The sequence below is a fragment of the Aspergillus ambiguus genome, assembly GCF_047715705.1.
Source record: "Aspergillus ambiguus strain CBS 117.58 unplaced genomic scaffold BDV59scaffold_17, whole genome shotgun sequence".
NCBI lineage: Eukaryota > Fungi > Ascomycota > Eurotiomycetes > Eurotiales > Aspergillaceae > Aspergillus > Aspergillus ambiguus.
Genome location: NW_027395530.1, coordinates 424,846 through 452,537, shown reverse-complemented (window position 1 = coordinate 452,537; position 27,692 = coordinate 424,846). Strand labels below are relative to the sequence as shown.

At 47.9% G+C, this 27,692-nt stretch overlaps 13 protein-coding genes across 13 annotated transcripts; 9 read left to right on the top strand and 4 right to left on the bottom strand.

Moving 5' to 3' along the window:
* Nucleotides 1-538: 538 nt before the first annotated feature.
* Nucleotides 539-1,291, top strand: BDV59DRAFT_193477 (cytochrome b561 domain-containing protein; the record flags this gene model as incomplete). The annotated part of the gene is made up of 3 exons (XM_073692235.1): nt 539-578; nt 666-892; nt 950-1,291. 3 exons carry the CDS (start codon nt 539-541, stop codon nt 1,289-1,291), a joined length of 609 nt encoding a protein of 202 aa, XP_073547728.1.
* A 1,047-nt stretch (nt 1,292-2,338) lies between these two features.
* BDV59DRAFT_179159 (lytic polysaccharide monooxygenase auxiliary activity family 9 protein) lies at nt 2,339-3,246 on the top strand. The gene has a single exon (XM_073689870.1). It carries the CDS (start codon nt 2,374-2,376, stop codon nt 3,175-3,177), a length of 804 nt encoding a protein of 267 aa, XP_073547727.1. The 5' UTR covers nt 2,339-2,373; the 3' UTR covers nt 3,178-3,246.
* A 1,582-nt stretch (nt 3,247-4,828) lies between these two features.
* Nucleotides 4,829-5,849, bottom strand: BDV59DRAFT_208113 (uncharacterized protein; the record flags this gene model as incomplete). The annotated part of the gene is made up of 1 exon (XM_073695143.1): nt 4,829-5,849. Exon 1 carries the CDS (start codon nt 5,405-5,407, stop codon nt 4,829-4,831), a length of 579 nt encoding a protein of 192 aa, XP_073547726.1. The 5' UTR covers nt 5,408-5,849.
* Nucleotides 5,850-6,128: 279 nt separating this feature from the next.
* BDV59DRAFT_179157 (NPP1 family protein) lies at nt 6,129-7,517 on the top strand. The gene has a single exon (XM_073689869.1). The coding sequence runs from the start codon at nt 6,280-6,282 to the stop codon at nt 7,165-7,167; it is 888 nt and encodes a 295-aa protein (XP_073547725.1). The 5' UTR covers nt 6,129-6,279; the 3' UTR covers nt 7,168-7,517.
* Nucleotides 7,518-7,921: 404 nt separating this feature from the next.
* BDV59DRAFT_179156 (alkene reductase) lies at nt 7,922-9,339 on the bottom strand. Its single transcript, XM_073689868.1, has one exon. It carries the CDS (start codon nt 9,191-9,193, stop codon nt 8,084-8,086), a length of 1,110 nt encoding a protein of 369 aa, XP_073547724.1. The 5' UTR covers nt 9,194-9,339; the 3' UTR covers nt 7,922-8,083.
* A 662-nt stretch (nt 9,340-10,001) lies between these two features.
* Nucleotides 10,002-11,288, top strand: BDV59DRAFT_193472 (NAD dependent epimerase/dehydratase; the record flags this gene model as incomplete). The annotated part of the gene is made up of 5 exons (XM_073692234.1): nt 10,002-10,265; nt 10,327-10,510; nt 10,560-10,732; nt 10,816-10,915; nt 10,987-11,288. 5 exons carry the CDS (start codon nt 10,002-10,004, stop codon nt 11,286-11,288), a joined length of 1,023 nt encoding a protein of 340 aa, XP_073547723.1.
* A 99-nt stretch (nt 11,289-11,387) lies between these two features.
* Nucleotides 11,388-13,276, top strand: BDV59DRAFT_208101 (putative MFS polyamine transporter; the record flags this gene model as incomplete). Its single annotated transcript, XM_073695142.1, has 4 exons — nt 11,388-11,778; nt 11,840-12,766; nt 12,818-12,909; nt 13,071-13,276. Exons 1-4 carry the CDS (start codon nt 11,603-11,605, stop codon nt 13,274-13,276), a joined length of 1,401 nt encoding a protein of 466 aa, XP_073547722.1. The 5' UTR covers nt 11,388-11,602.
* A 1,764-nt stretch (nt 13,277-15,040) lies between these two features.
* BDV59DRAFT_193470 (uncharacterized protein) lies at nt 15,041-15,385 on the top strand (the record flags this gene model as incomplete). Its single annotated transcript, XM_073692233.1, has 1 exon — nt 15,041-15,385. One exon carries the CDS (start codon nt 15,041-15,043, stop codon nt 15,383-15,385), a length of 345 nt encoding a protein of 114 aa, XP_073547721.1.
* A 1,060-nt stretch (nt 15,386-16,445) lies between these two features.
* Nucleotides 16,446-17,580, bottom strand: BDV59DRAFT_179148 (uncharacterized protein). The gene is made up of 4 exons (XM_073689867.1): nt 17,337-17,580; nt 17,069-17,266; nt 16,941-17,014; nt 16,446-16,891 (listed from the first exon to the last, which is right to left on the bottom strand). Exons 1-2 carry the CDS (start codon nt 17,388-17,390, stop codon nt 17,069-17,071), a joined length of 252 nt encoding a protein of 83 aa, XP_073547720.1. The 5' UTR covers nt 17,391-17,580; the 3' UTR covers nt 16,446-16,891; nt 16,941-17,014.
* Nucleotides 17,581-18,533: 953 nt separating this feature from the next.
* BDV59DRAFT_179147 (uncharacterized protein) lies at nt 18,534-20,098 on the top strand. The gene has a single exon (XM_073689866.1). The coding sequence runs from the start codon at nt 18,836-18,838 to the stop codon at nt 20,030-20,032; it is 1,197 nt and encodes a 398-aa protein (XP_073547719.1). The 5' UTR covers nt 18,534-18,835; the 3' UTR covers nt 20,033-20,098.
* A 94-nt stretch (nt 20,099-20,192) lies between these two features.
* Nucleotides 20,193-21,458, bottom strand: BDV59DRAFT_36302 (Mpv17/PMP22 family protein). The gene is made up of 4 exons (XM_073696262.1): nt 21,042-21,458; nt 20,864-20,991; nt 20,560-20,792; nt 20,193-20,502 (listed from the first exon to the last, which is right to left on the bottom strand). The coding sequence occupies exons 1-4, from the start codon at nt 21,123-21,125 to the stop codon at nt 20,354-20,356; spliced, it is 594 nt and encodes a 197-aa protein (XP_073547718.1). The 5' UTR covers nt 21,126-21,458; the 3' UTR covers nt 20,193-20,353.
* Nucleotides 21,273-23,163, top strand: BDV59DRAFT_36256 (DUF1479 domain-containing protein). Its single transcript, XM_073696261.1, has 3 exons — nt 21,273-22,220; nt 22,271-22,477; nt 22,533-23,163. The coding sequence occupies exons 1-3, from the start codon at nt 21,546-21,548 to the stop codon at nt 23,118-23,120; spliced, it is 1,470 nt and encodes a 489-aa protein (XP_073547717.1). The 5' UTR covers nt 21,273-21,545; the 3' UTR covers nt 23,121-23,163.
* A 532-nt stretch (nt 23,164-23,695) lies between these two features.
* Nucleotides 23,696-27,215, top strand: BDV59DRAFT_36196 (glycoside hydrolase superfamily). Its single transcript, XM_073696260.1, has 6 exons — nt 23,696-24,095; nt 24,144-24,163; nt 24,226-26,231; nt 26,292-26,778; nt 26,865-27,050; nt 27,124-27,215. The coding sequence occupies exons 1-5, from the start codon at nt 23,939-23,941 to the stop codon at nt 26,961-26,963; spliced, it is 2,769 nt and encodes a 922-aa protein (XP_073547716.1). The 5' UTR covers nt 23,696-23,938; the 3' UTR covers nt 26,964-27,050; nt 27,124-27,215.
* The last annotated feature ends 477 nt before the right edge of the window (nt 27,216-27,692 follow it).

Sequence of the window (27,692 nt, the reverse complement as noted above, 5' to 3'; positions counted from 1 at the left end):
AATGCATGACTTTGCCTTGAGGATTTGCGGGATTTGGACTAGAGCGTTGGATGCGGCGAGTTGGTGGGTGGGATCTTGTTGCGTCAGTAGACTCTCACTCTCCATATCTCGCTTTTCGGTGTTCCAGTAGTCCAAAGGAAATAGAACTTTGATGAAGGGGATTGTGTTGTCTCTTCCAGCATTGGCAAATTCGCATTTCTCATCTGGAATGACAAAGCTTGCGCGGCCAAGCCAAACACGAAGTGGCAGTGCTGACATCACCGGATATCTCGCAAATCTCGGTGTCTTGTCAAGTTTACACCGCATCATTGGATCGGAGATACGTCAGGAAAGGAATTATTACGGGCTGATTCGCATTTCTCGGACATTATCAGTTGCGTGCTGGTTGTATATGGAACGGTCATGTAAAAGGTCGTCCGTTACACTGTCGAGGAAACTTATATAACCCAGACAACGCATCCCTCTATATATTTATCTCTTTGATGAACAGAAGATTTAATTTGTTTGGGAAGTCATTATCTGAATACTCGCAACAGCAATGAATACCACCGCCTATGTGCCACATTTATGGTTTTGGTGTAAGCATCAGCTAGTTCAACACACATTCAGCAACTAACCAATATTGTTTGGTGATGTAGCTTGCATATGCATATCCCTTTGCAAAGCCGATGTCATATATCAGGATTTGCATCTTGTTCCCAAATTTGCTGCAGCACACGGAGCCATCATGAGCGTTGTCTTTGTCGTCATTTTTCCTGTGGGCGCCATTCTCCTCCGAGTGCCACGGTCAGAAAAGAGCGCCTCAATCCATATCGCCTGTCAAGTCCTCGGAGTTGCTCTCATGATTGCGGGTCTCGCAACAGGCGTTCGCGTTGGCGATATCACTGGCCAGGTTAGAAGATTCCAAGTGGGGTCCTCTCTGTGAAGCGATAATGACACTGTTATCCAGTTACATAATAACGCGCATACTATTTTGGGGACGGTGGTTGTTGTTTTTATGCTTATACAGCCGATTATTGGGTTTTACCATCATCGTCAGTTTCTTTCTACACAGATGACCTCCTCTTGGACTTACGTCCACGTCTGGCAAGGACGCATGTTTTTACTAATCGGCATCATTAATGGAGGGCTTGGCTTACGGCTGGCTGCAAATACGAGAGTGGGTGAGATAGTTTATGGGGTTTCTGCGGGCGTATTCGCTGTTGGTTTTATAACAGTTGCTATCCTCAGGGGTGGACTAAAACTGGAAAAGAAAGCAAAGCAACCAGAGGTAGCAGAGGCTGTGACTTGAAGGCGTCTTGTTCTTTGTTTTATGGCAGCGTTGTATTACAAGGAGGGTAGCCAACGCTTTGGTATAGGTGGTCAGATTATAACCAACGATGTTAAGTCTGAGTTGTCGAGTAGATTGGGGAGTCTGGGTATGATACAAAGACGGAGAGATTAGATGAGATTAAAATGATAAGGCTCTCTGGTCACTCGCGTTTTGAGGAGGGACTGAAAATTCCCTGTGTCTCTGGCAGAAATTTGGTTCTCCTAGGGTTGAGGAGAGGCTATTCGAAGGGCTAGAAGCTTGAAATATCGATTAGTTGGAGACATATAAATCTAGCCAAAAGATAAGCTAGTGAAACTACCTCTTATGTAGACATAGAGGTTACCCCCGACGCCTTTTCAGCCAAATTGACCTAGTCCCTTAGAATGTCGCATGTTCCCATTTGAGAAAACTCTCCATATCCAAGATAGTGGAAACCAAGTGGATGGGTAGGTCTGACGATAAGGCCTTAGGGGATATTACTACTGGGAGTTCCTCACAGATGTGGAAAGAGCCAGAGTAAGATGGAGACGAAGTTGAGGAAGCAAAAAGGCAAATAATCGCTAGATCATGCGATTTTCACCGATTCTAACTATAACCTAACTGAAGCGACGATAACAAACAGATATGACAATGGAAGTGCATTCCGGAGACCTTAATTTTCAGAGAATACATTCTACTCGTGGTAAATCTCTCGAATGATACACTCTTTATGCAGAAGATAACTCATTTGTCTGAAGTTATAGTGATCGAGATATCCCATGAATACGAGACGTTGGAGGGAAAGTGAGATGTTTCAGAATTCTTATGCCAAGGCCTCTCTTGTAGCGGAAAATAAAGCCCCTCCGCCGTCTCAGAGCTTGGCATGTCAAGCAGAAACATGTAGGTTCATGAAGGGTGCTTGAGCGTTTCAGAAGTCTTGAGACAGCGGACCATAACTCCGTCCTAAAATGGGACGAAGGGTTCCATGGCTACTTATATAAATGGTGAGCATTATAAGAGCTCGCTGCTATCTTCCTCGCCGTAAAATTCTGCTGAATTAGTAGTCACTAGGCCCTATCAAAATGACTACATCGCGTCTCGCTATCATAGTCCTTGCTGCATGCCTCCCATTCACCGTCGCCCACTATAATTTTGAAGCTTTAATCGTGAACGATGAAGTTACCAGCCCTTACGAATACGTCCGTCGCACTACCAATGCCAACAGCCCCATTACAGACCCGACCTCTACAAATATGGTCTGCAACCAAGGTGGTCTTGATGCCGACATCATGGCCGCAACAAATACGCATCAGGTCAGCCCCGGTGATATTGTTGGCTTCGACATCAATTCAGATCTCGGACACCCCGGTCCTCTCGCTGTCTACATGAGCAAAGCCCCCGAAGGCACTACGGCAGCTGCATACAAGGGAGACGGGGAGTGGTTCAAGGTTTACGACCTAACTACGTCGTATATCAGTACCACTGACGGCCTCCATTGGGCTAGCTCCCCCGGATCCGTTGGAATTAGCAACTTTACGTTCCAGTTACCGGAGCAGCTTCCCCCAGGTGACTATCTCATGCGTGCTGAGCATATCGCTCTGCATGGGGCTAGCGAGTACGGTGGTGCACAACATTATATGGGCTGCGCACAGCTCACAGTCACTGGTTCCGGCTCCGGTATTCCTGCTCCACTTGTGAAAATTCCCGGGGTCTACACTGGTTACGAGCCGGGGCTTTTACTTAACATCTACTGGCCTCCTCCCCAAAACTACACTATCCCTGGTCCCCCAAGCTGGCCTAACGCCTGTGAGGACCACACTGCCAATCTTCTGGACCAGGAAAGCGATGGTGACTGCTCGCCTAGTATAGCTGACCCTAATGCCTGAGTTGACCAAACTACCGAGTGTCAACGGAGGTATTCCTTCCTGCTTCGCGGTGAATGTGTTCATTGTAACATGCAATTGAAAGACTTTTGTCTTGGGGATGTAAATACCTCGTTATAACATATTTCTCACCTGGAAGTATGTATGAATCAGTCTATATGCAATCATAAGGATTCCATAGAGCAATGTTTTCTGACCTGCTAAGGGCAAATACGACATCTTGGCCTTGGTATTCCGATGGATATAAACAAATGCTGGCAACGGTACTTAAAAATACCCAAAAATAAAACACATACAACAGCCGGGATTCGCTGGTGGTCACCCACCCAACTACTAACCGGCCGGCGTGTGGCTTAAGTACGGCTGAGCGGACGGGAAGCCCTGTTCTCCACACCCTATGGTCGTATGTGGTGGAACAGAGATGTATTCAGATAGATAAAGTATGGTGGTGTTCACCAGGCGCTGCATGGGCAACTTGCTGCCCTATTCAGTTACCCTTCAGGGTAATTCAGGCCTCTGTTTACCTACCCGAATACTATACACTCGTAGATTACAGATCCCTTACTCTGTATCTAACAGCCGGGTCTCCGCCTCATATTCAGTCCCATAAAGAGTTTCTAGAATTCGTAGCTAAAAATATAAAGAGATACAGAGAAGCATTTAACAGCTGAGATAAGCTTTGGTTCATGACCCCTATCAACCAATCAACGCTTAGAATGCCTCTTCATCATCCTATTGGGGGGGGGGGGGGGGAAAGGCCGGAATCCTCTAATTACTAGCGAATTTGAGCACATATCCTATTGTAACTAGTTTGTTGTTCTTTCTTAGTCTGTAGTTTCTATACTTATTTAACCGTCTGATTCATTACTTTTTCAGCAAGTAGAAGAGCATGATTTTAACCTGCGTAACAGCAGCAGTAGTTAGTACGCCAATTTTAGCCATTGCAATATACATAATCTTATTATTCGTACTATATACTTCCTATATACAGTGCAACATAATCTCCTAATGGATTCAGAGCCTCTTTAGAGGTAGTGAGGGCCTCGTTTCTTGGTGCTCAATTCTGCGATTCCATGGCGTGCGTCTTCGAATTACCTGTCACGCTATTGCGAAGTTCGCCGAATTTCCTCATAGTGATGTGGATTAATGGGGAGTTAACCGGAGAGGGGGGGTGGTTCGAGGTTTTAATGTATGGAGGAAGGAACTTGCAGTTTCGTTGGAGCTAGATAGCGTTTGCTGCGCCATTGGGAGAGGCTTTCGGACCTGGGCTAGTAGAGTTAAAGGTTGAAAGAATAGCGAGGTCTTCGAGGTGATGCTCTAAAACATGAGTAGGTATAGTAAGATGGATAAAAGAGGCAAACGAATTTACGTATACTTGTTAGAGACATGGTTTATCGTTAGGCATACTCCCGAGAACCTAATAAGACAACATGATGAATCCCCCTCCCCGTTCACCCGAAGCTCCAAGTCCTATTTATCTGGATGAAAAGCGAGTAGCAACATTAGACGCAGCAATGCTTGAACTACAAATGCCCACCATTGCATGCCATGACAGATTATGAATCGAGTGGGTACATGCACCGCTTCCACACCTTCCTTGTTCCACAAATAACAACACTCATCAAATCCCCCCTACCTCAACAACACCAACTCATTAATTATTCAACACATCACAAATTGCACCCCCAGAAGGAGGACTCGGATTCACCGGCGCAGGCCCCGGGTTCGGCGCCGGAGGCGGTTTAACATGCGGCGTGGGCGTACCCCGATGATTGCACACATACGCACTCGAGCACCACTTGCCATCATCAAGCTTATAAACCTTGTCCTGATGATAACTATAGCACTTGAGCGGCAAATTCATCTCGTACATATGCCATGCGTCGCCTGCAGCAATGGGGTCCTTGATGTTCGGATTAATGTGCACGGTAAACACGTCACCGTTGGGCATGCGTGCAGACACGCCGCCCTTTTGGCCCCAGGGATATGAACCGGACCAGGGGACATTGACCATCATTGTTGGTCTGTTGGTGTCAGCGCCCTTGCCCGTCCAGACGTCGCCGGGGTAGTAAATCATTTCGCGGGAGGTGGAGCCGCCATTGACACCGAGGCCGATACCGCAGTCAGCGAGGACGAGGTTCTCGTTGGGGGTCCTTTGTGATGTTGCGAGGTGGAGGAGGGAGAGTAGACTCGTGAGGAGGAGGATAATGTTGTTTTGCTTGAGTGTCGCCATTTTGGAGGTTCGCTTGAGGAGCAGGCAGGCAGTGTTAATGGATGAGCAAGAGCACTTGCTATTATAACGGGCGAGGGTTCTTCTTTTACATTCATCGGGAAACCGGCACTGAAACTGCGAAAAGTTATAGATTTGCGCGATATAGAATGCATGATGGGTTTGGGAAGTCTGTTGACCCAGCTGAGGTTCGGGTACTGTGACCCTGGATAGGATTATGGAGCAGAAAACCCTGCATGCGGCCGGAGTGCATATCAGCTTCCGGGGTTTTCTCCGGCATTCTGCTCAGCACTATCGGCTGTTTTCTCCCCCAAGTGTTCACGGCAGCGTACATTGCAGTGTCTGTCAGCTGCACGATCATGCCATGACCGCTTGAACAGTAGTGGCGCCGACTCGAATTGCGAAGTGCTCAAACGGAATCGCCGATGCGAAGATGACGTGGGGGTCCGAGAAGCATTTAGGGCTGAGAATTCTCCGGGGAAACTGTAAGCTGCACACACATGGCCAGTTCTCGACCAGTTCTAGACCCTTACTGGAAGGACCCTGAACGGGCAAAGTAAAGCCATTCTAGAATTACCTCCGCTGATCTATGCATACAGGGCGAAATAGCCGACGACATGTCAGGGTTTGAGGTCAGCCACGTAGCTAGGGCTGAAGATAACATCCCTGCCAACACGGCCTGCGACTTAGGTGAGGCTCCGCCTCTTTTGAAGCGTGTTGGAAACTCAATCGCATTCAGCTGGCTGTGACAAGCATGGCGTCTCTGAATGAAGGACAGCAGTTGGAATGATATATCAAGCGGTTGGGAGCGCTTCAGAAACCCATGATTCTACAAGTTCAGCTTGCAGACCCAACTCCCAACTTCAGTGCTCGCAATGCTGTCCCTCAACGTTCCCAAACTAGTCCTGCTTATCCCGCTCCTAGGAATCTGCCTAGCAGAGCTCCTCAGCCCGTTCCCAGACACCGCCAGCGACCTCGCCATTAAGTTCCAACCCGTCCTTGACTTCGACACGGACAGCTGCTACCAGACCGCAGCCATCGGCAAAGACTACAAGGTCAACTCTGGGATCGACCCACCCCTCGCTCCACCCCGTCCTCCAGGTCCAGGGCCAATTCCTCGAGCCGCCACTGACGACGAGCAACTCGTCTTCGCTGCCAACGCCAGCGACAGCGACAGCGAGATTGGGATCCGCTCGGGCGGCCCCTACGCACCCTTTGGGTGCCGCGACAAGGCCCGACTAGACCACAGCCAGACATATGTCCGTGAGCGCTGCAACCACGGCTGGTGCGCGTATCTCTACGGGTACTACTTTGAAGTTGACACTGGGTTTTCAAACGCACATAAGCACGATTGGGAGCACGTCATCGTGTGGACGCTCAACGACCAAGTGTTTTTCGTCTCGTGGTCCGCGCACGGCGACTACACGACACACTACTCGTCCACAATCCGGTTTGAGGGCTCGCACCCGAAGATCGTGTACCACCTCGGTTCGTCGGGTACGCACTCGCTGCGCAAGGCTGAGGCCAAGGACAATGAGATTGAGAACGATACCGGGCGGTGGTTTCGGGCGCCGCTTGTTTCGCTGGAGAAGATGCCCTGCGAGTTTAATCGAAAGCTGCTGAATAATGATTGGGGAAGTGCACATAGTGATTTGAATAGACTTGGAGAGAAGCTGGATAAGTGGATGCCGTGGGATGCGAGGAATAATGAGCATTTTAACCCGTGGGAGCCCAAGGTGCCTTCGTGGGCTGCGAGGGGATGAATTTGGGATGGACGATAGCTATCATTTCGTATTGTGGACAGCGGTCAGATTAGGCTATGGGCTTTTTTCCCCTTCCAATTCATAAAAAATGCATAGTAATCGCGGCCCGATGGCGGTTCCACCTACGGATGATCTCGAGAACACCCCAAAGACTCCGGAAAACTCTGCAGGGGATGGTGGTGAAGCTGCACCCCTACCAGGGAGGACAGGACGGTCCAGGCGGTCACAAACCAAGAATGCATATATCCCAGCAGTCGAATTCTCTTGAGGATGGGAAGAGCAGGCTTACGACCCAAATGGTGGGGAACCTGATTACCAACCTCAAGTAGATCATACAACATCAAAATAAGATCATTGAATCGACCCGACAAGAAATGCGATAAATTCGGAGAGAGCAGCAAACACTTTTGAAACTACCTAGGCACATATAAGAGTAATTTGATTAATCTATTGTTAAGTAACGACTATCTATACTAATTTAGGCACCAAGCTAACCTAATAAAACCTAAAAAAAAATCAAGCCTACGTTAAAGTTATAAGAAAGGTTATCGGGGGTCGTCTTAGGGAACTGTTCGCAGAACTGTAATACTATTACTAGGATGCTGCGTAGGTATGTCATCAATCATCCAGCTGCAGCAGCCCCTTCTTCATTCTACTCCATTATTTCTTTGCCTCAACGAAAATCAATTTAAGAGTAAAAATAAAGTAGCCAAGCACATAAAACTTGATTTCAAATATAACCTTTTCTCTTGTCATAATATTTAATTCACTGGACATCGAAAACATTATGCGATCTAAATAATTATCTAGTGTAAACATCGAAACTGAAATCAAGCTCTATCACAAAACGATTATCTGTACCCATGCTAACGCTCAGTCAAGGCCAAAGCCGTATGTATGAATGAACAGAAACAAATCAAGCAGCCGCCTGGACGGCCTTGAACTCCTCGCTGAAGCCATAATCAGTGTATCCCTTAGGATCCTTAGGCAGATAGAACATCTCTCTCTCATAGGGCCGCAGGGGAAGGCCCGACTTGATCAGGAACGGCAGCTCAGGGTTCGCCGTCCAAGGTCGACCGATGGCCACCACGACATCATGATCTTTGTATCGCAAATCGACCGCCTCCTTGGCCGAGCCCGGCTTGTAGCCCCCAGCAACCATAACCGGACCGGCACCGCTGTACGCATTGACGAAGAAGTCGAGCGACTCGCCGGATTCGCTGACATCAGCGTTGCCGGCAATGCGCGCCTCCACGACGTGCACATATGCCAGCTTGAACTCGGCTGTCTTTTTGGCGAGGTACTCGAACTGCGGGATCGGGTTGGCCATGCGCATGCCCTGGAAGGTGCTAAAGGGGCTGTATCGAATGGCCGTGCGGTCCGCGCCAATGGCATCCACCACGCCAGCTATAACTTCCAGTGCAAAGCGCGCACGGTTCTCAACGCTGCCGCCCCACGCATCCGTGCGCTGGTTGGCCGTATCCTGGATGAACTGATCGATCAAGTAACCGTTGGCTCCGTGGATCTCCACTCCGTCGAAACCCGCCGCGATGGCATTTTTGGCCGCCTGCACGTAGTCGGCGATGAACTCGCGGATCTCGTCTTCAGTTAATTCGCGGGGGACAGGCGCATCGGCGCTCACGGGCGTCGCGCTGCTGGAGACGAGGTCGTAGCCACCCTCCTTCTGTAAAACTTCGGGGTTAGCTACACGACCGAGACCCCACAGCTGCATGAAAATGTAAGAGCCCTTGGCATGCACGGCGTCGGTCACCTCGCGCCATCCGGCGATCTGCGCCTCGTTCCAGATGGCAGGGACGTTGGGATATCCGCCTGCGCGCGGGGACACGAGCGTGGCTTCGGTGATAAGAAGGGTTCCGGGAACAGCGGCGCGCTGTTCGTAGTACTCTTTCACCATTGGCAGGGGCACATGGTCATCGTCAATCCGGAAGCGAGTCATGGGGGCCATGGCGAGGCGATGGGCCAGGGACATACGCCCGACCTGAATGGGGGCGAACAATTTGGACATGGTTATGGAATTGCAAGAAGGCTTGGACAAATATATAAAATTGTGGCTTAAAGAACGATCGCAATTGTGTTTTCTAAATGCTTTAGATGCTGATGCTACGTAGCTGCTCGCGACGATGGCACAGTTATAAGGACCCTTGAAACAATCTTTCCGCGCCGGAGACTTTTAGAGGGCTATGGAGTATGGTGGAGTCTTTATTTCTAATCCGCCACAGAACTAACATTCTGAATAATCCGCCCTGCCGAATGGGCAATAGGAAGCCTCCAGAATCTCTCTCTGGGGGACTTTTACTTCTATTTGTGGATGTATTTGCCCTAACCTTAAATCGTAGCCAAATGCCTGCAAACTATATACAACGCTTTCCTATATTATTAATTCTCGGCACTTCTCGGTCAGCTCTCCCGACCTGATGACAAAGCAACTTTCCACGTCTGGATGATGAACCCGGTGAAGATCAGCTTACGAGGGTTTACCTCTGCGTGGTCCAAGATTGGGCTTCCAGTATCCATGGGGCATACCGCTCAACAGTGGCTGAGCGCCGTCCACTAAATCCTGACCCGGTTGAGTTGAGACCCTCTCTCGTAAGTCCGGAGTCCTCCCGAATTCCGAAATTTGTAATTTTCGGGGGATTATCTCGGGGTTCGCATGCGCTATGCATGACGCAGGTGGTCCTAGTCGCTTACTGATACCCTCCGGCATAATCCTTGAAAGTCCAGTTATAAGCTATGTTTCACCATAATTCATTCTTTCCGGAAGATAACTCCCGAAAGAACCAGACAGTAAACGATTTCCACCCAGACTTGCACAAATGAGTCCTTCCTACATCATTCCCATGGACGCGACCATCCTGGTCACCGGCGCCAACGGCTATATCGCATCGCATGTCGTCGACAAACTACTGGAGCAGGGCTACAAGGTCCGCGGAACAATCCGCACTCCTAAGCCATGGCTGAACGAATTTTTCGACGCCAAGTACGGCAAAGGGCGTTTTGAGACGACGATTGTTTCCGATTTTAGCGATGTCCAGAGCGTAGACAATGCGCTGCAGGACACGGCCGGGGTTATCCACGTGGTCGGTGGCATTTGCCCTCTACCTTTGGTTGGGTTATGTTATCCTGACTGACCTTCTGTAGGCATCTGATGTGTCGTTCAGCTCGAATCCCAATGAGGTCATCCCCTGGGTGATCGATGCAATCCGGACGATCCTCGAAGCTGCATCTAAACGTCCAACTATCCGAAGGGTTGTGCTGACATCATCTTCGAGGGCTACTTATTCGGCTACCTGGGATAGTACCCGGGGAGTGGAGATAGATGAGAGTAAGTATCCGTTGCAAATGTCTGCCAGCCTGTTTCAATTATCATCTAGACACCTGGAATGAGGCCGCCATAAAGGCTGCCTGGGACCCGGCGACGCCTGACCAAGTAAAGGCGTTCGCTGTGTATTCCACATCCAAAGCAGAACCGGAAAGGTATGCTTGGAAATGGGTTGAAGAGAATCAGCCTCATTTCGACTTTAACACAGTTCTTCCGGATCTCAACGTAACTGCTCCCCCACAACCCCATCCCCGTTTTTTCCCCCAAGAGAAGCATGACGTGTCTGATGGAACGATGTTGCTATACAGATGGGCAGAATCCTCCACCCAGAAATCTTCGGTTCGACCATGGGCCTGACCCGCAAGCTTCTCCAAGGAGATCCCGCTGTACTCAACATGTTCCCGCCCCGTACGACCGACCCTCCCTATTTTTCATATGTGTTTGTATCCACTCTAACTTTTCAACTTATCATTGTCTAGAATGGTATGTTGATGTCGAAGATACCGCCCGCCTCCATCTGATTGCACTTCTTGGTGAGAAGGTGAAGGCTCAACGAATATTTGCTTTTGCTGGACCGAAGAACTGGACCGACTACATTCAGATCCTTCGAGAGTTGAGGCCCAAGAACAAGTTAATTCCGGACCCGCCAGCGAATGAGGGACATGATGAGGCGGCGATTCTTCCTGCTTATAAAGCGGAGGCGTTGCTGAGAGAGTTCTTCGGGAAAGGTTGGACATCTCTTGAAGAAAGTCTGGCTGCTGGAATCCAGGGAGTTGAGTAAATTGAATTAGTAGCTATAGTTACTTTGGGATTGTTCAACATACTTTATCATGGGACAACCAATCAAAACCAATGACCGGATCACCAAAAAAAAAAACCCAAGCCTGTTGCATCGCCAGCGGAACGATCACTAATCATTTCAACCTCGGTATTTCCTCTGCTATTATTGGCTAATTGATTATTCACTATGGCCGATTACCTAGGCATATAATGAGCTAACCAATTTGTCGCGATAGGTGTCATTGCTATTTAGTGTTGGGTACTGGCCATCATTCTGATACACGGAGGTCATAGAATGCATGGTTATCTCACAGAATGTCTCCAAACATAGGTTCAACAAAACAAGACAGTGATGTCGAAGAAAGACCCAATGCGCCAGTTATAGAACCCTTATCTTGGGACGATCCCAACGAGAAGAGGAACCCGGTAAATTGGAATATCAGTTTGAAAATTCTGCATACATTTGTTCCGTGTGCTCTAGCTTTTTGGATGTAAGGACTCCGCATTTCTCTATAACTTGAATATAAATAAGTTGACGCAAATCCTGCACAGCACGTTTAGTACATCTGTTGTGGCGCCTGCGACAGCTTTGATGGCCGTCGAATTCAATACCAGCCGGACGGAATCGACTCTGACCTTGACGCTCTATACTCTCGGAATCGCCTTTGGACCTATTTTCGTTGCCCCGCTATCCGAGATCCTGGGCAGGAAATGGGTGTTTGTGATTACCGCTTCTTGCCTCTTTGCTTTCACAGGTGCTGCAGCGGGAGCACAGACGTTCGCTACCCTCCTAATTTGTCGGTCTCTGGCAGGCTTTCTTGGATCGGCAGGGGTTGCCACGGGGGCAGGTACAATCAGTGACGTGTGGGCATTAGGCAGAACCGGTGGTATAGTCTCTCTCTTCTTTATATTGGGGCCCTTTCTAGGTCCAAGTCTCGGACCGCTCGCCGGCGCCTATATCCTACACGATCATCACAATGACTGGCGGTGGACACAGTACCTTCTTCTCATCTTGGGAGCACCGATAGTGCTGGGAACGCTGTTGATGCGAGAGACTGCGAAGAATAGAATTTTGCGAAAGGCCCCAAAAGCTGAGAAAGACAATGAGAGTCGGGACCAGCGAATGACATTTAGCCAGATTATGCGCTTCTCTGTTGGTAGAACCCTTAAGATGCTGTGCAATGAGGCGATTGTTCTGTCTCTGACCATATATACGGCCTTTGCCTATGCAGTGACCTTCAGTTATTTCGGCAGTGCGATGTATGTGCTGCAGTTGGAGTACAGTTTTGATTTCCGACATGCCGGACTGAGCTTCATCAGTGTTATTATTGGGTATATGATGGCAATCATTTCTTTCCTTGTGTTTGACAGGACCCTTTACGCGAAAGCCCTCCGGGCTGCAGGCGGAGATCCAGCACCTGAACATCGTTTGTATGCTGGGATGATGGGGAGTGTCCTTCTCCCTGTTGGGCTATTCTGGTGATTGACCCAAATCAAAAATATTCTACCTTGCATACTAACTGGGATTAGGAATGCGTGGGAAGCCCACAGGGGAGGCCATTGGGCTGCCTTGGTGGCTGCTGGGGTTCCCTTTGGATGGGGCGCATTCTCCTTATTCGTAAGTGTTTTGATGACTATAGAGATGGTTCATGTTTAAGCCTAACTTCATGATTAGCTGTCTACGATCATATACATGGCTCAAGTCTATCGCTCGGAAGCTATTGCCTCAGGTAAATGTCGCCTTGGGCAAATACAATGACGCCTCCTAACTGAGTCCCTGCAGCTCTCGCCGCCAATGGAACATTGCGATATACACTCGGAGCAGTGTTTCCGCTGTTTACTATCCAGATGTACCAAGCTATGGGGATAAATTGGGCAGGGAGTGTTTGGGCATTTATTTCTGTCCTCCTTCTTCCTATTCCTTGGCTCCTGTTTAAGTATGGTGATAAATTGCGTGCAAAGAGCCAATTTGCCCGAACAAAGCACTAACTCCACCTGCGGAGCTGTATGGGCTTTTAAGATTTACCTGGACTTACCTGCATTATTTGAAGCAGATTCAGGCTTCCTATTAGACTTGAAGGTTCCGAGATTCTAATAGGTGCTTTGTTCATCTAGATGTGTGCGCTTACACTGAGGTTAAGTTTTGGTGAAATACACTGAGCAGACCCCTGAGCGCCATCGCCAAAGCGGCAGTATCCAGATGAAGTCTACTGCGGTAAGTGGAAATCAAATAAATACAGGTGCATATGGGAGTCTTTTGGGATCGCTCCACTCCGATGTACGGCATCTCCGTGCCAATCAAAATGCTGTCTTTGAGGATTCAATAGCTTGTTCAGCAACCGCCAGAGCAATATGGAAGTTTCTAAATTAGCCAGCTCGTTATGTTGGGAAGGTTTGAAAACATGTAAGCCAATGATTACATTCATTCTGTAATTCTTGGATAGGAAAATTTGGATGTTTGGGACAGCTACACCTTACTAGATAGTCAATAGAGCTTTGCTAGAAATGGTGAAGTTAGCAGTGACGCGTGGTAACTAACTAGAGGGTGTCAAGGAAATGCCTTAAAGATATAGCATACATACGTGGTCATACTAAACAGAACAAAGGTAGTTTCGTTTTCCTTGGATAATGTGCGAGGCAGCGCGGGTGACCTTCAGGTATCATTCAGGTGTAGCGCTATTGAGGGCTAAACGGCCCGAACGCAGAATAGCAAGGCGCTAATCTCACTAAATCAAAATAATATATGAACATTAAAAAAACATACAACAGCCGGGATTCGCTGGTGGTCACCCACCCAACTACTAACCGGCCGGCGTGTGGCTTACGTGCGGTCAATAGTCGGGTGGGTGCAACTAAAGGGTGTGAGATGGTGTGAACTCTTGGCCCTCGCGCGACTAGCGTGGGTGCACTATAGACTGGTGTGATGTTATATGGACACTCACACTCCTGGTACGATATTACTCTCCGTGGTGCTCAAAACCCCACTAATTAAAGGAATTGCTTATTTTGATTGGCCCTTTACCCGTCCTTGTAAAATAGCCGGGTATCTTAGCGTATGCACTTCGCCACTATTCAGAATAGGCAGTAGGATTATCTGCATTTACTAATAGAGCAAATGTAGAGTCTACCGTTCTAGTATAGATCTTAATCGCACGTGATCTTGGAGAGCAAAATCGACACTGTTTCTAATCCAGAACGAGTCTCATTTAAAGTATAATCGATTAACTTAACGACGCAGAAAATATATATATACGGTAACTTATATTATGCAAATTGCATATTTACTGGAAACTACTGATCGAAGTACTACCGACTCTTACCAGAGTTTTTAGGGTGTGGCACCAAGTTCTACGGAGAACCAAGAGTTAGATTTCAGAGCTCTGGGTCCAGAGAAACGCCTAGCTGTGACACAGACTTCCTCCCATCAGAGCCTGTTGTAGGCCAAGGAAAGCCAGCTTCTACCTATCGAGCCGGGCGGAAAAAATATCCCCAGGATAAGTAACCGCGGAGTATTTATTCCCTAACACAAATCCGAAAATGTAGGGAATAGAGGCTAGTCTATCGGAAAGCCTATTAAAATATATTAGTATGCCAATAACTCTATAGTTATGAAAGTAGCTAATCTGTTAGACAGGAGAGAGGCTCGGAATTTAAGTCGTACCCTCCGCAGTGCGCCTCGTAAATGGAGAAGAAGATATACTATATGTATGGTACATTAGTAGTCCTTCAATCAAACCACTATTTGAGAAATCCATGAGCAAGGACTCTGTTGGTGCATATATAGAGCTTTACGCCAACGTTAGGCGTTCTTTCTGGGCTATTCACTCCGGTGATACTAGAAGAGAGTCAGAGGGCTTGACTGACGTTCATGATCATCTGGATTTTCAAAATCCGGGCTTAGGGACCCAGGACCGGAGTGTGGAGCCTATAGTTTATACGCAGCTACGAGACCTACGAGCCGATACGGCAACGTTACTAGACCGCCTGGAACAGGCTAAGGCAAGAACGTATAATCAGACATGGGCCGACAACGAGTCTCAGGTGAAGATAATTAGGTCAATAGTCCAAGATGCGCAGACGATGATTAAAATGCACTAACGGCTCCTGCCAAGCTAGGACCGGAAATAATTGAAGGACACGCGATAATGGCTGCTGAAGACCTTGCGGCATCAAGTCCGAGAGAATTTCGATGAAGAGGAAGCATTTTTTTAAATCAAGGCGCCGTTGTCTGGTACCGCAGTCAATAATGAAAGCGGGGATGAAAAATATTCTCTGCAGGATTACATGCATCTTCTTCAGTTACTCGTTCCTCAGATATTCTCCCGTACCTGGTATCCAATTTAATGGAGTATGAATGGAAACGGCACGAAGCGCGGCGGGCGCTCTTGTGTATAAGTGAATAACATTTCTGCGACGCCGCAGCAACTTCTCAATCGACTGGGAAAATGATATTCGCGAGATAAAAACTTGGTTTCATGCCCTGGTTCGTGTTATTGTCCTCTGTTGGCTGATTTCTATGCCTGCCTCTATGTGCCCCACCGCCCTGTGGCTCTGCGAAGAGGCCAAAGGAGGGTGTGTTATGACCCCATTATCACTGCTATTATTTTCGTGTATTATTATTATTATATATATAATATAAACCCCGCCGGCATTCCTCTATTATTTAAATCATTAACTTTTATTCAACGAAAGATGCTGCTTTGATCTCAATAAGAGCACAAACCAGGTATGTATGTGGAAGAATCACACTAAATCAGTATAACAGGTGGTCGAGATTGAAGGGGACTGGGGGCGGCCGCGCCCCTACCCTCATTTGAGTGTCCAGGAGCTACAGGATCTAGGTCAGCGTTTAGAAGAAGAACAGCGACTCAGAGAGCAGGCGGAGGGCCAACTGAGAATTCAGACCCAACAGACCCAAGAAATGACTCTACCTGAATTCCTTGACGCCTGCCATGTTCATTTATTTCTCGGGCTATCCATCCAAGAAGACAAAGACTCGTCGACCAAGGGTGATCCGGCTAACGCAGACCGTAAACTTCGCCCGACCGAGATTCGCGAGTGGACCAGCTTTCCAACCGAGCAGGCTTCGATATGGAAGGACTTGGTGGACACAGAGTTTGCGACAGAGCGTCATTTTCACACCTCTACTATCATTGACAGAATATGGGAAAGAGGCTCGGGAAAGGGTGGTAAGCTCCGAGTTGGATTTGGGCTACTCTGTATTCTCTAAGCTTTGACCTGGATCGCACCAAACGCGGCCTGAGTGCTTCAGAAGTTCGAGGTCTCCGATTTCTTGCCAAGTGATATGCATGCCTGCTAGTTGACTTGGATATCAAGCAGCGATGGAGCTAGCGGACATAAAACCCAGGATCAGCACTGATCTGTGACTTTTTGTACATATCGTAAGTGACAGACAAACTTCTAAGAGGCCAAGAGAAGTCGAAATTCTGTTGGAAACTAGAATATACGTTAAAAGAATCTGAAGCTTCGACGAGGTCCAAAACTAATGGCTGTAAGATTTTGCATTGGGGCAGTGATTTTTTGGAGGCCTCAGAAGAATGGAGGCGGTGCTGATGCTTGATTAAGGTGGTTTTGAGGCAGAAACTGATTAATGTCAATTTGTGTTTTACTAGAGTATATAGGGGGAACTGACCTTTGTTGACATTGCTCACATATATATGGTCGTACTCCAGTATGACTTCTCCTGTGCCGGGAAAAACTCGAAGACTAAAGAGCTTATAGTCAGTTACTCCTATCTCTCGTCATGCAGCACCACTGAACTTATGATATACAGCTGAAAATGCTTTTTCGCACCCATCTTTCTTGCAGATATAAGGCTTCCGTATGAGTTCGGATATGAACCTTCAGAGCACCCCTTTGGATAAAGGCTTTGCTGCAGCCGATGACCGTGCAATGGAACGGCCGTTCATTGGTATGTATTCGATAGTTCCTGTTTAGGTCAGGCTTGCGGTTGAAGGACTGTTCGGATGTGGATGGTATCAGTTTTGTCGATCTCTTATGGACAAAACACAGGAAGAAATGAGCTTACCTTTCCGCACTGGGTCCATGTGCACGAGTGGTTACGTCCGTTCCTTGGGCTCATCTCTATGAGATCATTGCGGCAAGATCTAGGCTAAATACCGAAGACGTCGGTATGTTTAGATCGACGCGTATATGCAAAGTTTCAAGGAAGAAATAGCAGAACGTTCAAGGGGGTTAGGACTCTGTTCGAGCCAATCGAAGAAATATATACTTATGGTGCTACTGAAACCTGATTATAGTTCACAGTTAACGTTGTCACACATGAATCAGAATGGAAAGAACATCGATATGGAGAAACTAGAGGCGTTAGGGAATAATAGATGTATCATTTGTTTGCTATTTAACAATCATTCCTAAAGTGGATGATGTCACCGCGTTCTAGTCGCCAAAATTGTAACTATGTGGGTCTGAAATGTTTCTGTATAGCAATAACCATGTCCGTGCATGGTGTTGGAGAATGAATAATCAGGAGTAGGCATCCGTTTGAATGTTCTGTGTGCCTGCCGCAGGTGTTCACCCACAGCTTGTGACCTACCAAACTTTTCATATCGGCGTCCCTACCGGGAAGAAAAATCAACCCATGCAATGTGTGCTTGTACCATAAGAAGTGTGACACATCGAGAACAGGGGCAGGAAGCTGTTGAAATAATTACGATCCTTGGGGTCCGTGTACTGTGCGATAGGATCGATTCTGAGATCACAGTTCCTAGTTGGTTTAATCGTAGCCTACGCCATGACCCTCAGTGCTAAGAGTTACTTGGCCGCTAGTAACACCAATTATGGACTACAAAAACCCCATATTGTGTTAATAGACTGGCAAGCCCTTGAAAGGTTTGGCTTTCATATCTGGATAACACGTGTACATATATTACTTGGAGTAGGGATAGCGGTAAGGATAATAATCTACAAAATCTCGTTCATCCCGACGTATTAAGGCTAACATTCTAATCCCATCTTAGGTATCAGACAATATAAATCAAGCTAAGAAAAGTCATTATTAGAAATTCAAATTCGAGGCAAGATACTAGAGGCAAGATTTCATCAGGCAGCGCTTCTGTAGCACAGTTTTAATGTGATAATATATGAAGGAGGAGTAAATTGACTGTGCTGCTCTATATCTCGTATCACGTGATCATTTCTACAGAGGGTGCTTATAACCAGCGTTCGCTTGTAATGGAGAATAGAGGAAGGGCTAAAGACCCTCCCAACACTCAGCCCTCTTTTCCTGATTTCTTTTTCCCCGTTCCCTTTCTCACCTCTGTTGCTGTCTTTTTCCTCCTCGGCACTTCTTAATTGGCCAAGAATCCAAGGTCACATGTGCATACGTCCATCAAGGGTTGACCAATTGTGGAACAGATCCGAACCGAACCACCATCATTGCCGTTCATAATACTCCCCACAAACCCCTGATTCTCGCATCACTAAAACCGTGCCGCCAGCTTCTTACCTCTACAAGTACCGAGTGGGATTGTACGCGGGGCAAGATCGTCACTCCTTTGTCTGGATATGACCACCGCAGGAGACGGAGAGTTCCAACTTAATTGTCCTTCACCAGGTGCACTGGATTTCACAGGAGTGAATCTGGACGAATTTCTGAACTGTTTCGATGATCCCACCTCCCTGAACTTATTGGGTCAAAGGCACTGTGCTACTCCCAGTAATGTCCTGCCTACGAGTGACCATATTGGACAACTCCTGAATATAGACGATGCACCCGTTCGTTATGCGCGCCGGTCACAACGGGGAAGTAAGACGAACGAACCGTCGAAGCCCTCAGATAAGCAAAAATCATCAAACTTTTGGCCACTCTCGACATCCCCAAACCCCATACGACAATTAGTCGACCCTCAAGGCCGACCACAAAATATCAATCTTGAAGCATCGATGAATGGGATGTTCTTTGAGTCAGACAAACCTCGTACACAAGAAAATGCTGGCTCCCTTTCATCCACAGACTTGATATGTTACCGACGGAATTTATTCAAAGTTAATGCTACTGTATCACTACCGCACGGTGAAGGATATCTAGCATTGGTAGAGGATCGGTCCATGACGAGGATTGTCGGCCTTCATGCCCAACTCCATGCAACAGAGAGCCTGAAAAATGGGACGGCTGATCTGGTGAAGGCATCATCAAAGCCGACTCCTTCTGTTGGTACGGGGGAATCCCAACCATTATCAGTGTCCATTCGACTCGATCAACAAGGAGCAACCCACCCACAGCCACCAATCGCTATTTCCTGGGACAGAATTCAATTCCGCAAATCTACGGTCAAATCGCCACACCCTGCGGGAGCCAAGCAGACTTATCGGCTATGTGTCGAGGTATTCGGTACTCTATCTGATGGCCGAACGGTTTCGTTGATACGCTCGGAAAGCGTACCTATCATTGTGCGTGGAAGGTCACCGAAGTGCTACCTTGCAGACCAAAAACCCGGAAGCAATCAAACCTATCCGGTAATAACAAGTCAAGATCTGACTATTTCAACCCCCCGGCTTTTCTTCCTGGAACGCCAGCCCCGGAGGTCGCCTCGGGATCATTACAGGCTGGGGACGAACCTAGCATTGATGAGGGTACAAGGCCTGTCTCGAGTGGCTGTTACGTACCAGACAGTGGAAACCATGAAAGGCTTCCAGGAAACTACACTTATTTCCCAATGCCGATTATGGACTGGTCGCCACCGGTTGAGGCCTTTTTTGTGAGTCGCTCCTCCCATCACTACCCTACAGTTCTCGATATGCTAGCGACTTACCGTTGACGCCTTCCTCAGCGGCCTCATCGAGTGCACCACAAGAAGCCTTTCGAGTCCACATCTCGTCCAACAACAAAGCGGCGGTATTATATGCGAGATGGCCCCAAGCCGTGATATCAGCATCTTATATCATCTTAAGGACAACAGTAAAATATTCGAATCCTGTGCTCAATTATATTTCTTTGCTCCGGCATGCTGTATTAGTCCCAGTATCCACAACCATGCACAATCATCAGTTGCCCTGGGCACTAAATATTTTTACATGTTCTATCTAGTTTGTACTGGCCGTTTTCAAGGGCTCCTTCTCTGTCGACTTGTTTGCATTCATGGACACATACGCCGACCAGAATATTGCCACCGTGTTGGAAACCAATAGGCGGTATTGCAGAGGAACAAAGAAGAAATTTACCATTTGGACGCCTGCCATAGGTAGACGTTAGAATCCACCGTCATCGAAACAATATCGAGTCTGCTTACCGGGCCATAGCTTATAGTTCTGTATGAGGACATCGGTAAATGTTGATTCTACCTGGTGCCGTGCCAGCTCCAGCCGTTCTGTCACATTGTCGGAGGTCGCCTTGGCCAACTGGACCAGGGTGAACAGGCCAACAATCGAGATTGGGGCAAAAACCAATTGATCTGTAGCAACTTGAACAATTGTGCTTGCAAGTTTCGATGAAAGGTGTACTCGTCTTTGCAAATATCTGTACCTATGTATTGTAATAAGAATGAGCGAATGGTTCACATTTGTTGTTTGAATTTATACACAGACAGGTCATACCATATAGCCATTGTAGGACCAAGAGCACACCCTCCGATCACCGTCATGGTCAACGTGCGGTGCCAGTCATACTTCTTATCCTCTGGTGCCAAATTTTGCGCTACTACATCTCCAGCGGTGTATAAGGTCTGCTAGTGTGTCAACATACGCCTGAAATTGGGACCGGATGGGCGCTCACTGCAGCTGTCGCGCTTTGGGTGAACAATGGTCGGCGGGACAAATAAGCACTGTACAATGCTGATACATGCTGGAAGAAGGACATGGTCACACAAAGTATGTATGCGCTCGTAGAATAGGACGAGGAGACGGAACAATTAATATCATTGTTAGGTTCGTTTAAGCGAATCGTCAGACGGACATAGATCGGCCACGGCCAATCAGGGCAGTGCTTTGGTCTCCACTTTCGGGTCACGGTGACATTATTTCATGTCACCTCTCATTCCGAGACACATTGGGACATCGTCAGAAACATGTTGCGTTTTTTTCTTACACGGGACTTGAGGACCATGCAAGGCGGGACAGCCCCACGGTCACTGGAACACATGGAGGTACCGAGATTGTGGGCAATCTACGCTACTGAGTTCTCGTGGGAAAAGCATATATAGTATCGGAGTTCCCCATCATCCCTGCATCACGGCGGTGCTTTTCCAAACGCTGCAGTTGTTTTCTTATATATCACAACATGTATTTCCGACGACAGCTTCTGCATGCCAGAGCTATCTCGCGCGCATTGGCAAGTGCTGGTCTCTCTGTCCCTCATGCGCGAGCTATGGGATCGATGGCTGACCTCGGTGAGCGCACGACTAACCGCGCCGAGGGCTCCATCGCCGACGCCTTTGCCTCCATGTCCAACCAGTCTCAAGAACTTCCCGCACGATTTGTTGATCTTAAGCGAGAACTTGCACAAGGCAATGGAGCTGCGATCCTAGATGGGTGGAAACGCTTGCTTAACAATTTGGCACCTGAAAGGCTGGCCCGTTGGGAGTCTCAGATGATACCGGAAATCCACTTCTCTGCCATCCAGGCCAATAACGGAGAGCTCCCCGAAAGCTCCCTTCAAGCACTCAAGGAGCATGGTACAATCATAGTTCGGGGGCTCGTCTCCGCGGACGAAGCCTTGGGATGGATGCAAAACATTCGCGACTATGTCAAATTGAACCCATCAACGAAAGGGTTTCCTGCCCATGATCCGCAGGTGTACGAGTTGTATTGGTCAAAGCCTCAGCTGGAAGCGCGGGCCCACTCGAATATGTTGATTGTCCAAGCCGCTTTGAACAAAGTTTGGTCTGCTGCGCCTGAGGATGCAGTTGATACGAGCGTGCCGATCGCATATTGTGATCGTCTTCGCATTCGTACGGTATGACAGTCGCAGATTCCATTTTCGAACCGATATTAATTATGTTATAGCCTGGTGACAAGTCTTTCAACCTTGGGCCCCATTTGGATGGTGGCTCACTGGAGCGTTGGGAAGATCCTGAATACCGCAAATGCTACTCTGAGATTCTCAAGGGTGAATGGGAGAACCACAATCCTTTCGTGATGACCCACCGTCTCAAAGCTACCGTCGATATGTATCATGGTCCTGGCGGCTGCTCAGCCTTCCGATCCTATCAGGTAGAGTAGCTCATTTTTGTATCTGGGACCCATAGCTGACGGAACATCGCCATAGGGATGGCTTTCTCTTTCTGACTGCTCCCCTGGAGCAGGCACTCTTCGTGTAATGCCCGATCTTCTTGCCTCGACTGCCTATACGATGCTCCGGCCATTCGTTCGCCAGAACTCTGCAGGCAAGTGGATTCTCGATCAGGAATCCAGTTTCTTCCAAGGAGCCGCTATGGGAGCCGGACAGGAGCTCCTGGCTGGAGACCACCCCCATATTCATTCAGCAGGGTTCGTCTCAATTCCTCGAGTCCAGCCTGGTGATGCAGTCTTCTGGCATTGCGACGTTGCCCATATGGTGGAGAACGAACATCGTGGCAACGGCGATTCTAGTGTACTGTACATCCCTGCTGCTCCACTGTGCGAAGTGAACAGCAACTACCTGAAGAACCAGCGCGCACAATTCCTGGAGGGTTGTCCACCGCCTGACTTCCCCGGTGGTGTTGGCGAGAGCGCTCACAACAATCGAGGCACTATTGATCACTTGTCCGACGAGGGCAAACGCGCAATGGGATGTGCGAAGTTTGAAGTTGATCCTAAGGGTTCTTTAGGACAACAAGCTGCTGCGCGTACGGCCAATTCCATTTTAGGATTTTGATAGAATGCATTCGTTGCGTGTCCGGGAGCCTTTTCAGGATATGTGAACTCAGACCATCTCAATCTTATATTCGTGACTTTTATCTATTATACTCGCAATTGTAGTCCCTTATCGATTGGTGATAGCCTTGACCGTTGTACATTTCCCCGGAGATGAAGACCCGGTAAGGAAGTCAGTCGAATGCCTTGCGGAATTAAACCACCCGCCATGCTCCCCAAAGCTCGAGGAATTTCAAAAAATCCCACTAAAAACTGAGGGATGTTATGCTTTCTTATACAAGTTTGAAAAGGCAACAAATCCAAAATATTCGTTCCTCTTAGGAATTGACTCATATGCGGCCATGCGACTGACGTCACAACACGTGACTCACAACTGCTACATGGCAGTCAGGTGCGACGGTATGTCTGTTGCATGGCTTTTGAACCCCACCTGTGCATATAATGGAATTGTTTTGTTGAGGCCTTAAAGTTTCAGCCGAAAGTAGGAATGGGAGTGGAGGTGGCGACTCGCTTGTAGTGGTGGTTAATCTGCCGAACATGTTACCTACTAAGCCGACAGATGGTGACATCCGAGAATGTAACCTCCCACGCTAGACCCATCCCGCACCATCTCACCACAACGCAAAGCTACCTTGATTCCCACCCGCGTCGCCCTCTATACAATCATATGTCTTAATCAATTCATTTCTATGACATAAGGGTTGTTATCAGCTAGCTATATTGGACGCTCTGTACTTCTCCACCGACGGTGCACCATGGTCCTGCCACCAGGACCATCTGATCAGCTAGAAACCCAACGGTAGGTCATGGCACTCGTTGATGTCCAAGCTATCCCTTGTGCTAATGGGATCACTTAGGCTCATTGGCAGTTTACTTATTGCAGGATTTGATGGCACCCAGCTAACATCGAACATTTGCCGCTTGATCGAAGAACATTATGTTGGAGCAATTCTGATCACGGCCAAGAACTTGATCAGTAAGCTTCCTGTTGACGAAAACATCCAGATTACTGACATTCATTCAGATGCCATACAAGCAACCAAGGTAAAATTGCCGGAGAGAGCATCTGAGACGTCCCTGGCACATAGCTTACAAACATCCACTAGCTCATCAAAGATCTTCAGCACACGGCATACAAAGCAGGGCACGAGTATCCATTGCTGATAGCAATCGATCAAGAAAATGGTGGTTGCAACTCCATCGAGGGAAGTGACGAAATCTGCCAGTTCCCTTCTTCCATGGGCGTGGTAGCTGGTCAAGATCCTAGCAGAGCAAGAGCTATCGCCAAGGCAACAGCAAACGAAATGAAGAGCCTTGGGGTGAACTGGATATTAGGTCCAGTCCTGGACATTGCGTCAAAGTCCGGAACAAATACGCTCGGCACGCGCATGATGGACGAGAATCCAGACACTGTTGCTAGATTCGGCAATGAGTTTGTCGCAGGGTACCATGAAGGGGCCGTGGCTACCTGTGGGAAGCACTTTCCCAGCTATGGAAACTTGGAATTTGATAATGCGGTCGCGAATATCCCCCATGTGCATGATACGCTGGAGGAGCTGCGGCAAAACGCCTTTATCCCATTCCAGGCTGCTATCAAAGAGGGAACCGACTCGATCATGGTGGGTGCCTGCGCAATGCCCGCGATCAAAGCCTCAGATGTGCAACATGCTTGTCTTTCTGAAATTATTGTAACTGATCTACTGCGGCAAGAGTTGGGCTTTGGCGGGGTTGTACTGTGCGAATGTCTAGAGGTTGAATCATTGTATGAGAGTGTGGGGTTTGGACAAGCAGGTATCATGGCATTATCGGCTGGCTGTGATATGCTAATGGTATGCAATTCGTTTACTCACCAGCTTGAAATCTTGAAGGGCATTCATGCAGCCGTTGGGAGTGAAATATTGCCCAAGTCCCAATTACAAGATTCTGTGGCCCGAATATCGAAAATGAAACAACGATATACGTCCTGGCCTTCAGCACTCAACCCAAAAGGAGCAGATGGCCTATTAGACATGGCTTCTATGCACCGTCCCCTTGCACTGTCGGCGTATGAGTCGTCCATCACAGTAGTTCGAGACACCAAATCTATCTTACCCCTGAGTGCAGCCGTTGACAAAAACCAACGATTACTACTTTTGACTCCATTGCTTGCCCCCCTTTCTGCATCTCCTGGGAACCATTGTGAGGAGGCAGGTGGTGACACGGGTCACCGAGCAAGACAGTTGTTGGAGGGTGAACAAACCTTTCGCGGTTTGGGAGCGCTTCTTGCCAAGCACTGGGAGGGAGAGGTAATGCATACCTCGTACGGCCCAAGCGGCGCTCGACCATATCATGAAGAGCTCATCGGTAAAGGTCGTGTAGTGATTGTGGTGACCGCAGACGCAAGCCGCAACCCATATCAGTATGGATTTGCTAAATACATCGGGATGCTATGCAGCAATGAACCAACCCGTCCAAAATATTGTATCGTGGTTGCTACCAGCTCCCCATATGACTTCCTCCATGACAGCCAGATCCCAACATACATTTGCACCTATGACTACACGGATTCAGCACTCCTCTCACTGACAAAAATCTTATTTGGACACATTCATCCGACTGGAGTTTCTCCCGGAAGGACATCTGCATCTCGGTCAAGCACCAAATACTTAGCAAGAAAGTTTTCATCCGTTTGGCTTACGCAGCCATGGGATGCCGAACAAGATTTTGATAGGGTATGCAATCTTCTTGAGAAGTTCAGCGAACTCTTGCAGTACTCAGGTCAGACGGTTCAAAGCACCCCTAAGAACATGCTACAAAACGTGATGAAAAACAGGGAATTTACTGTGTTCGTTGTGAAAAACACTAGCACACAAAGTATCTACGGCGTTGTTGTCACCAGCTACATGCATTGTATTTTGCGAGGATCACTCGTATTGCTCTTTGTGGACCCCGAGAGACGGCGTTTGGGCATAGGCCAGTCGCTCTACCAACGTGCAATCTTGCATCTACGGCAACAAAAGAACGCTCGTGATATTCAGTTGGGATCTGAACTACCGGCCCTCATACCTGGGATTCCCGCTGGTTTTGGAACAAGCCTAGAAAGAACCCACCTAAAAAATTGGCTGTCGAGCCGGTGAGTATCTTCCTACACTATATTTGCACGCACGGCCAGAGGTACTTATTTTGCCAATAGAGGGTGGACGAGGTCCACTCAAGGTCATAACACCATTCTAAAAATTCTAGATATAGAATCTTGCACTCCATTATTGGCTCCCAACCCGCTACGATGGTCGCCTGCAGTCCTGGGAAGAGAAGAGTTCCACCAACTCGACATCGTCAGCCACATCAATAAATACCTGAAGCCCTATGCACATGATAAAAGTGCACTTCTTCAACCAGCTGCTATAGAAGAGCTTTACTGCTGTGCAAGGGAGCCTTCTAGCAATGTTGACATCTTAATCGTTCGAGACTCTAATAGCGGAGTGGTAGTGGGCGCGGCCCTGTTTCATGGCCAGAACTCTTCCCTGGCTCAGTACTTTCCCTATCTTGGACCAAGCGGGAGTTTATCTGGCATTCTTGTTGATCCTTCGGACCATGGCCCAGACATACTCTCAAGTATTCTTCTCATGGCAATTGGTCGGTGTCGCTACCTTGCATGTCCCAGCCTTGAGTGTCGATTGGTAAAGTCCATCTCCGTTTTCCTCCCTTTGCATCTGCTCCTCATTCTGTGTTGCTAGATTTGGGCTAACGATTACGAACGAACAAGCCTGCAAACTATCTCGATTTGAATGTCTTTTTACAGGCGGGCTTTCAGCTCATCGGCGAATATTCGGCGCTCTATCGTGACAGTCTAAATATAATTTAGTTATTTGACTTAGATATAAGATCAATACTAGTACGACCGTCCTAAATCGCCTTTTGCGGTATGAAACGAAGAAATAATTCTCAATTAGTGAGTTCTTGCTGGGTCATTCTGAACTAAATATCTACACCGAGAATCACGAACAAGAGGCTGATGTCTCAAGTATCTCTATTTCAAACTTCGTCTACTTCCGTTCTTGGCTTCTGATCAAGCCCATATATTGCCCCTAAGACCAAGAAGCAGCTGAAGAAATACGCTTCGTGCCCAGGGCCTGGAGCTGTGGTATACAAATTGGGATTTGATATAAACCATATCGTTGAAACTGGGATTCATTTATTTCGTGAGGCAGAAGCTCTTCGCTTCTTATGACTGGAGCTGCAATAACAAGTGGGTGCAGCTGAATTTGTCATTAAAGCCCTGGCTCTTTCGCAAGTTCATTGACCTTTTTTGTTCCATCTTATGATATTCCGTTTGCTCCACCGATTTTTAGCTAAATCGCAGCGGGAAATGGCCTCCGAGGAGTATGGAGACCTGGCAAGGCTGTGCGATGAATAGGATACAGCACGCCAGTGTATCGACATCTGCTCGAAGGCAGACAACCGTCTCAAAGAGAGTGTCAGCACTATTGAGAACAATGCCACCCGCGATTCTGTACAGTTTATGGTCTCGACTAACGGAAACACCATAAAAATAGAGGCCTTAGGTAGAGAACTAGGCAGATCGGAGGCTATC

Coding starts and splice junctions, on each gene's coding strand:
- BDV59DRAFT_179159 (XM_073689870.1), top strand. CDS start 2,374: ATGACTACATCGCGTCTCGCTATCATAGTCCTTGCTGCATGCCTCCCA.
- BDV59DRAFT_179157 (XM_073689869.1), top strand. CDS start 6,280: ATGCTGTCCCTCAACGTTCCCAAACTAGTCCTGCTTATCCCGCTCCTA.
- BDV59DRAFT_179156 (XM_073689868.1), bottom strand. CDS start 9,193: ATGTCCAAATTGTTCGCCCCCATTCAGGTCGGGCGTATGTCCCTGGCC.
- BDV59DRAFT_179148 (XM_073689867.1), bottom strand. CDS start 17,390: ATGAGCCCAAGGAACGGACGTAACCACTCGTGCACATGGACCCAGTGC. Junction 17,267..17,336: donor CATGGACCCAGTGCGGAAAG/GTAAGCTCATTT, acceptor ACATCCGAACAG/TCCTTCAACCGCAAGCCTGA.
- BDV59DRAFT_179147 (XM_073689866.1), top strand. CDS start 18,836: ATGACCACCGCAGGAGACGGAGAGTTCCAACTTAATTGTCCTTCACCA.
- BDV59DRAFT_36302 (XM_073696262.1), bottom strand. CDS start 21,125: ATGTCCTTCTTCCAGCATGTATCAGCATTGTACAGTGCTTATTTGTCC. Junction 20,992..21,041: donor CCCAAAGCGCGACAGCTGCA/GTGAGCGCCCAT, acceptor ACACACTAGCAG/ACCTTATACACCGCTGGAGA. Junction 20,793..20,863: donor GGTCCTACAATGGCTATATG/GTATGACCTGTC, acceptor TACAATACATAG/GTACAGATATTTGCAAAGAC.
- BDV59DRAFT_36256 (XM_073696261.1), top strand. CDS start 21,546: ATGTATTTCCGACGACAGCTTCTGCATGCCAGAGCTATCTCGCGCGCA. Junction 22,221..22,270: donor ATCGTCTTCGCATTCGTACG/GTATGACAGTCG, acceptor ATTATGTTATAG/CCTGGTGACAAGTCTTTCAA. Junction 22,478..22,532: donor CAGCCTTCCGATCCTATCAG/GTAGAGTAGCTC, acceptor ACATCGCCATAG/GGATGGCTTTCTCTTTCTGA.
- BDV59DRAFT_36196 (XM_073696260.1), top strand. CDS start 23,939: ATGTCCAAGCTATCCCTTGTGCTAATGGGATCACTTAGGCTCATTGGC. Junction 24,096..24,143: donor CACGGCCAAGAACTTGATCA/GTAAGCTTCCTG, acceptor ACATTCATTCAG/ATGCCATACAAGCAACCAAG. Junction 26,232..26,291: donor AAAAATTGGCTGTCGAGCCG/GTGAGTATCTTC, acceptor TTTTGCCAATAG/AGGGTGGACGAGGTCCACTC.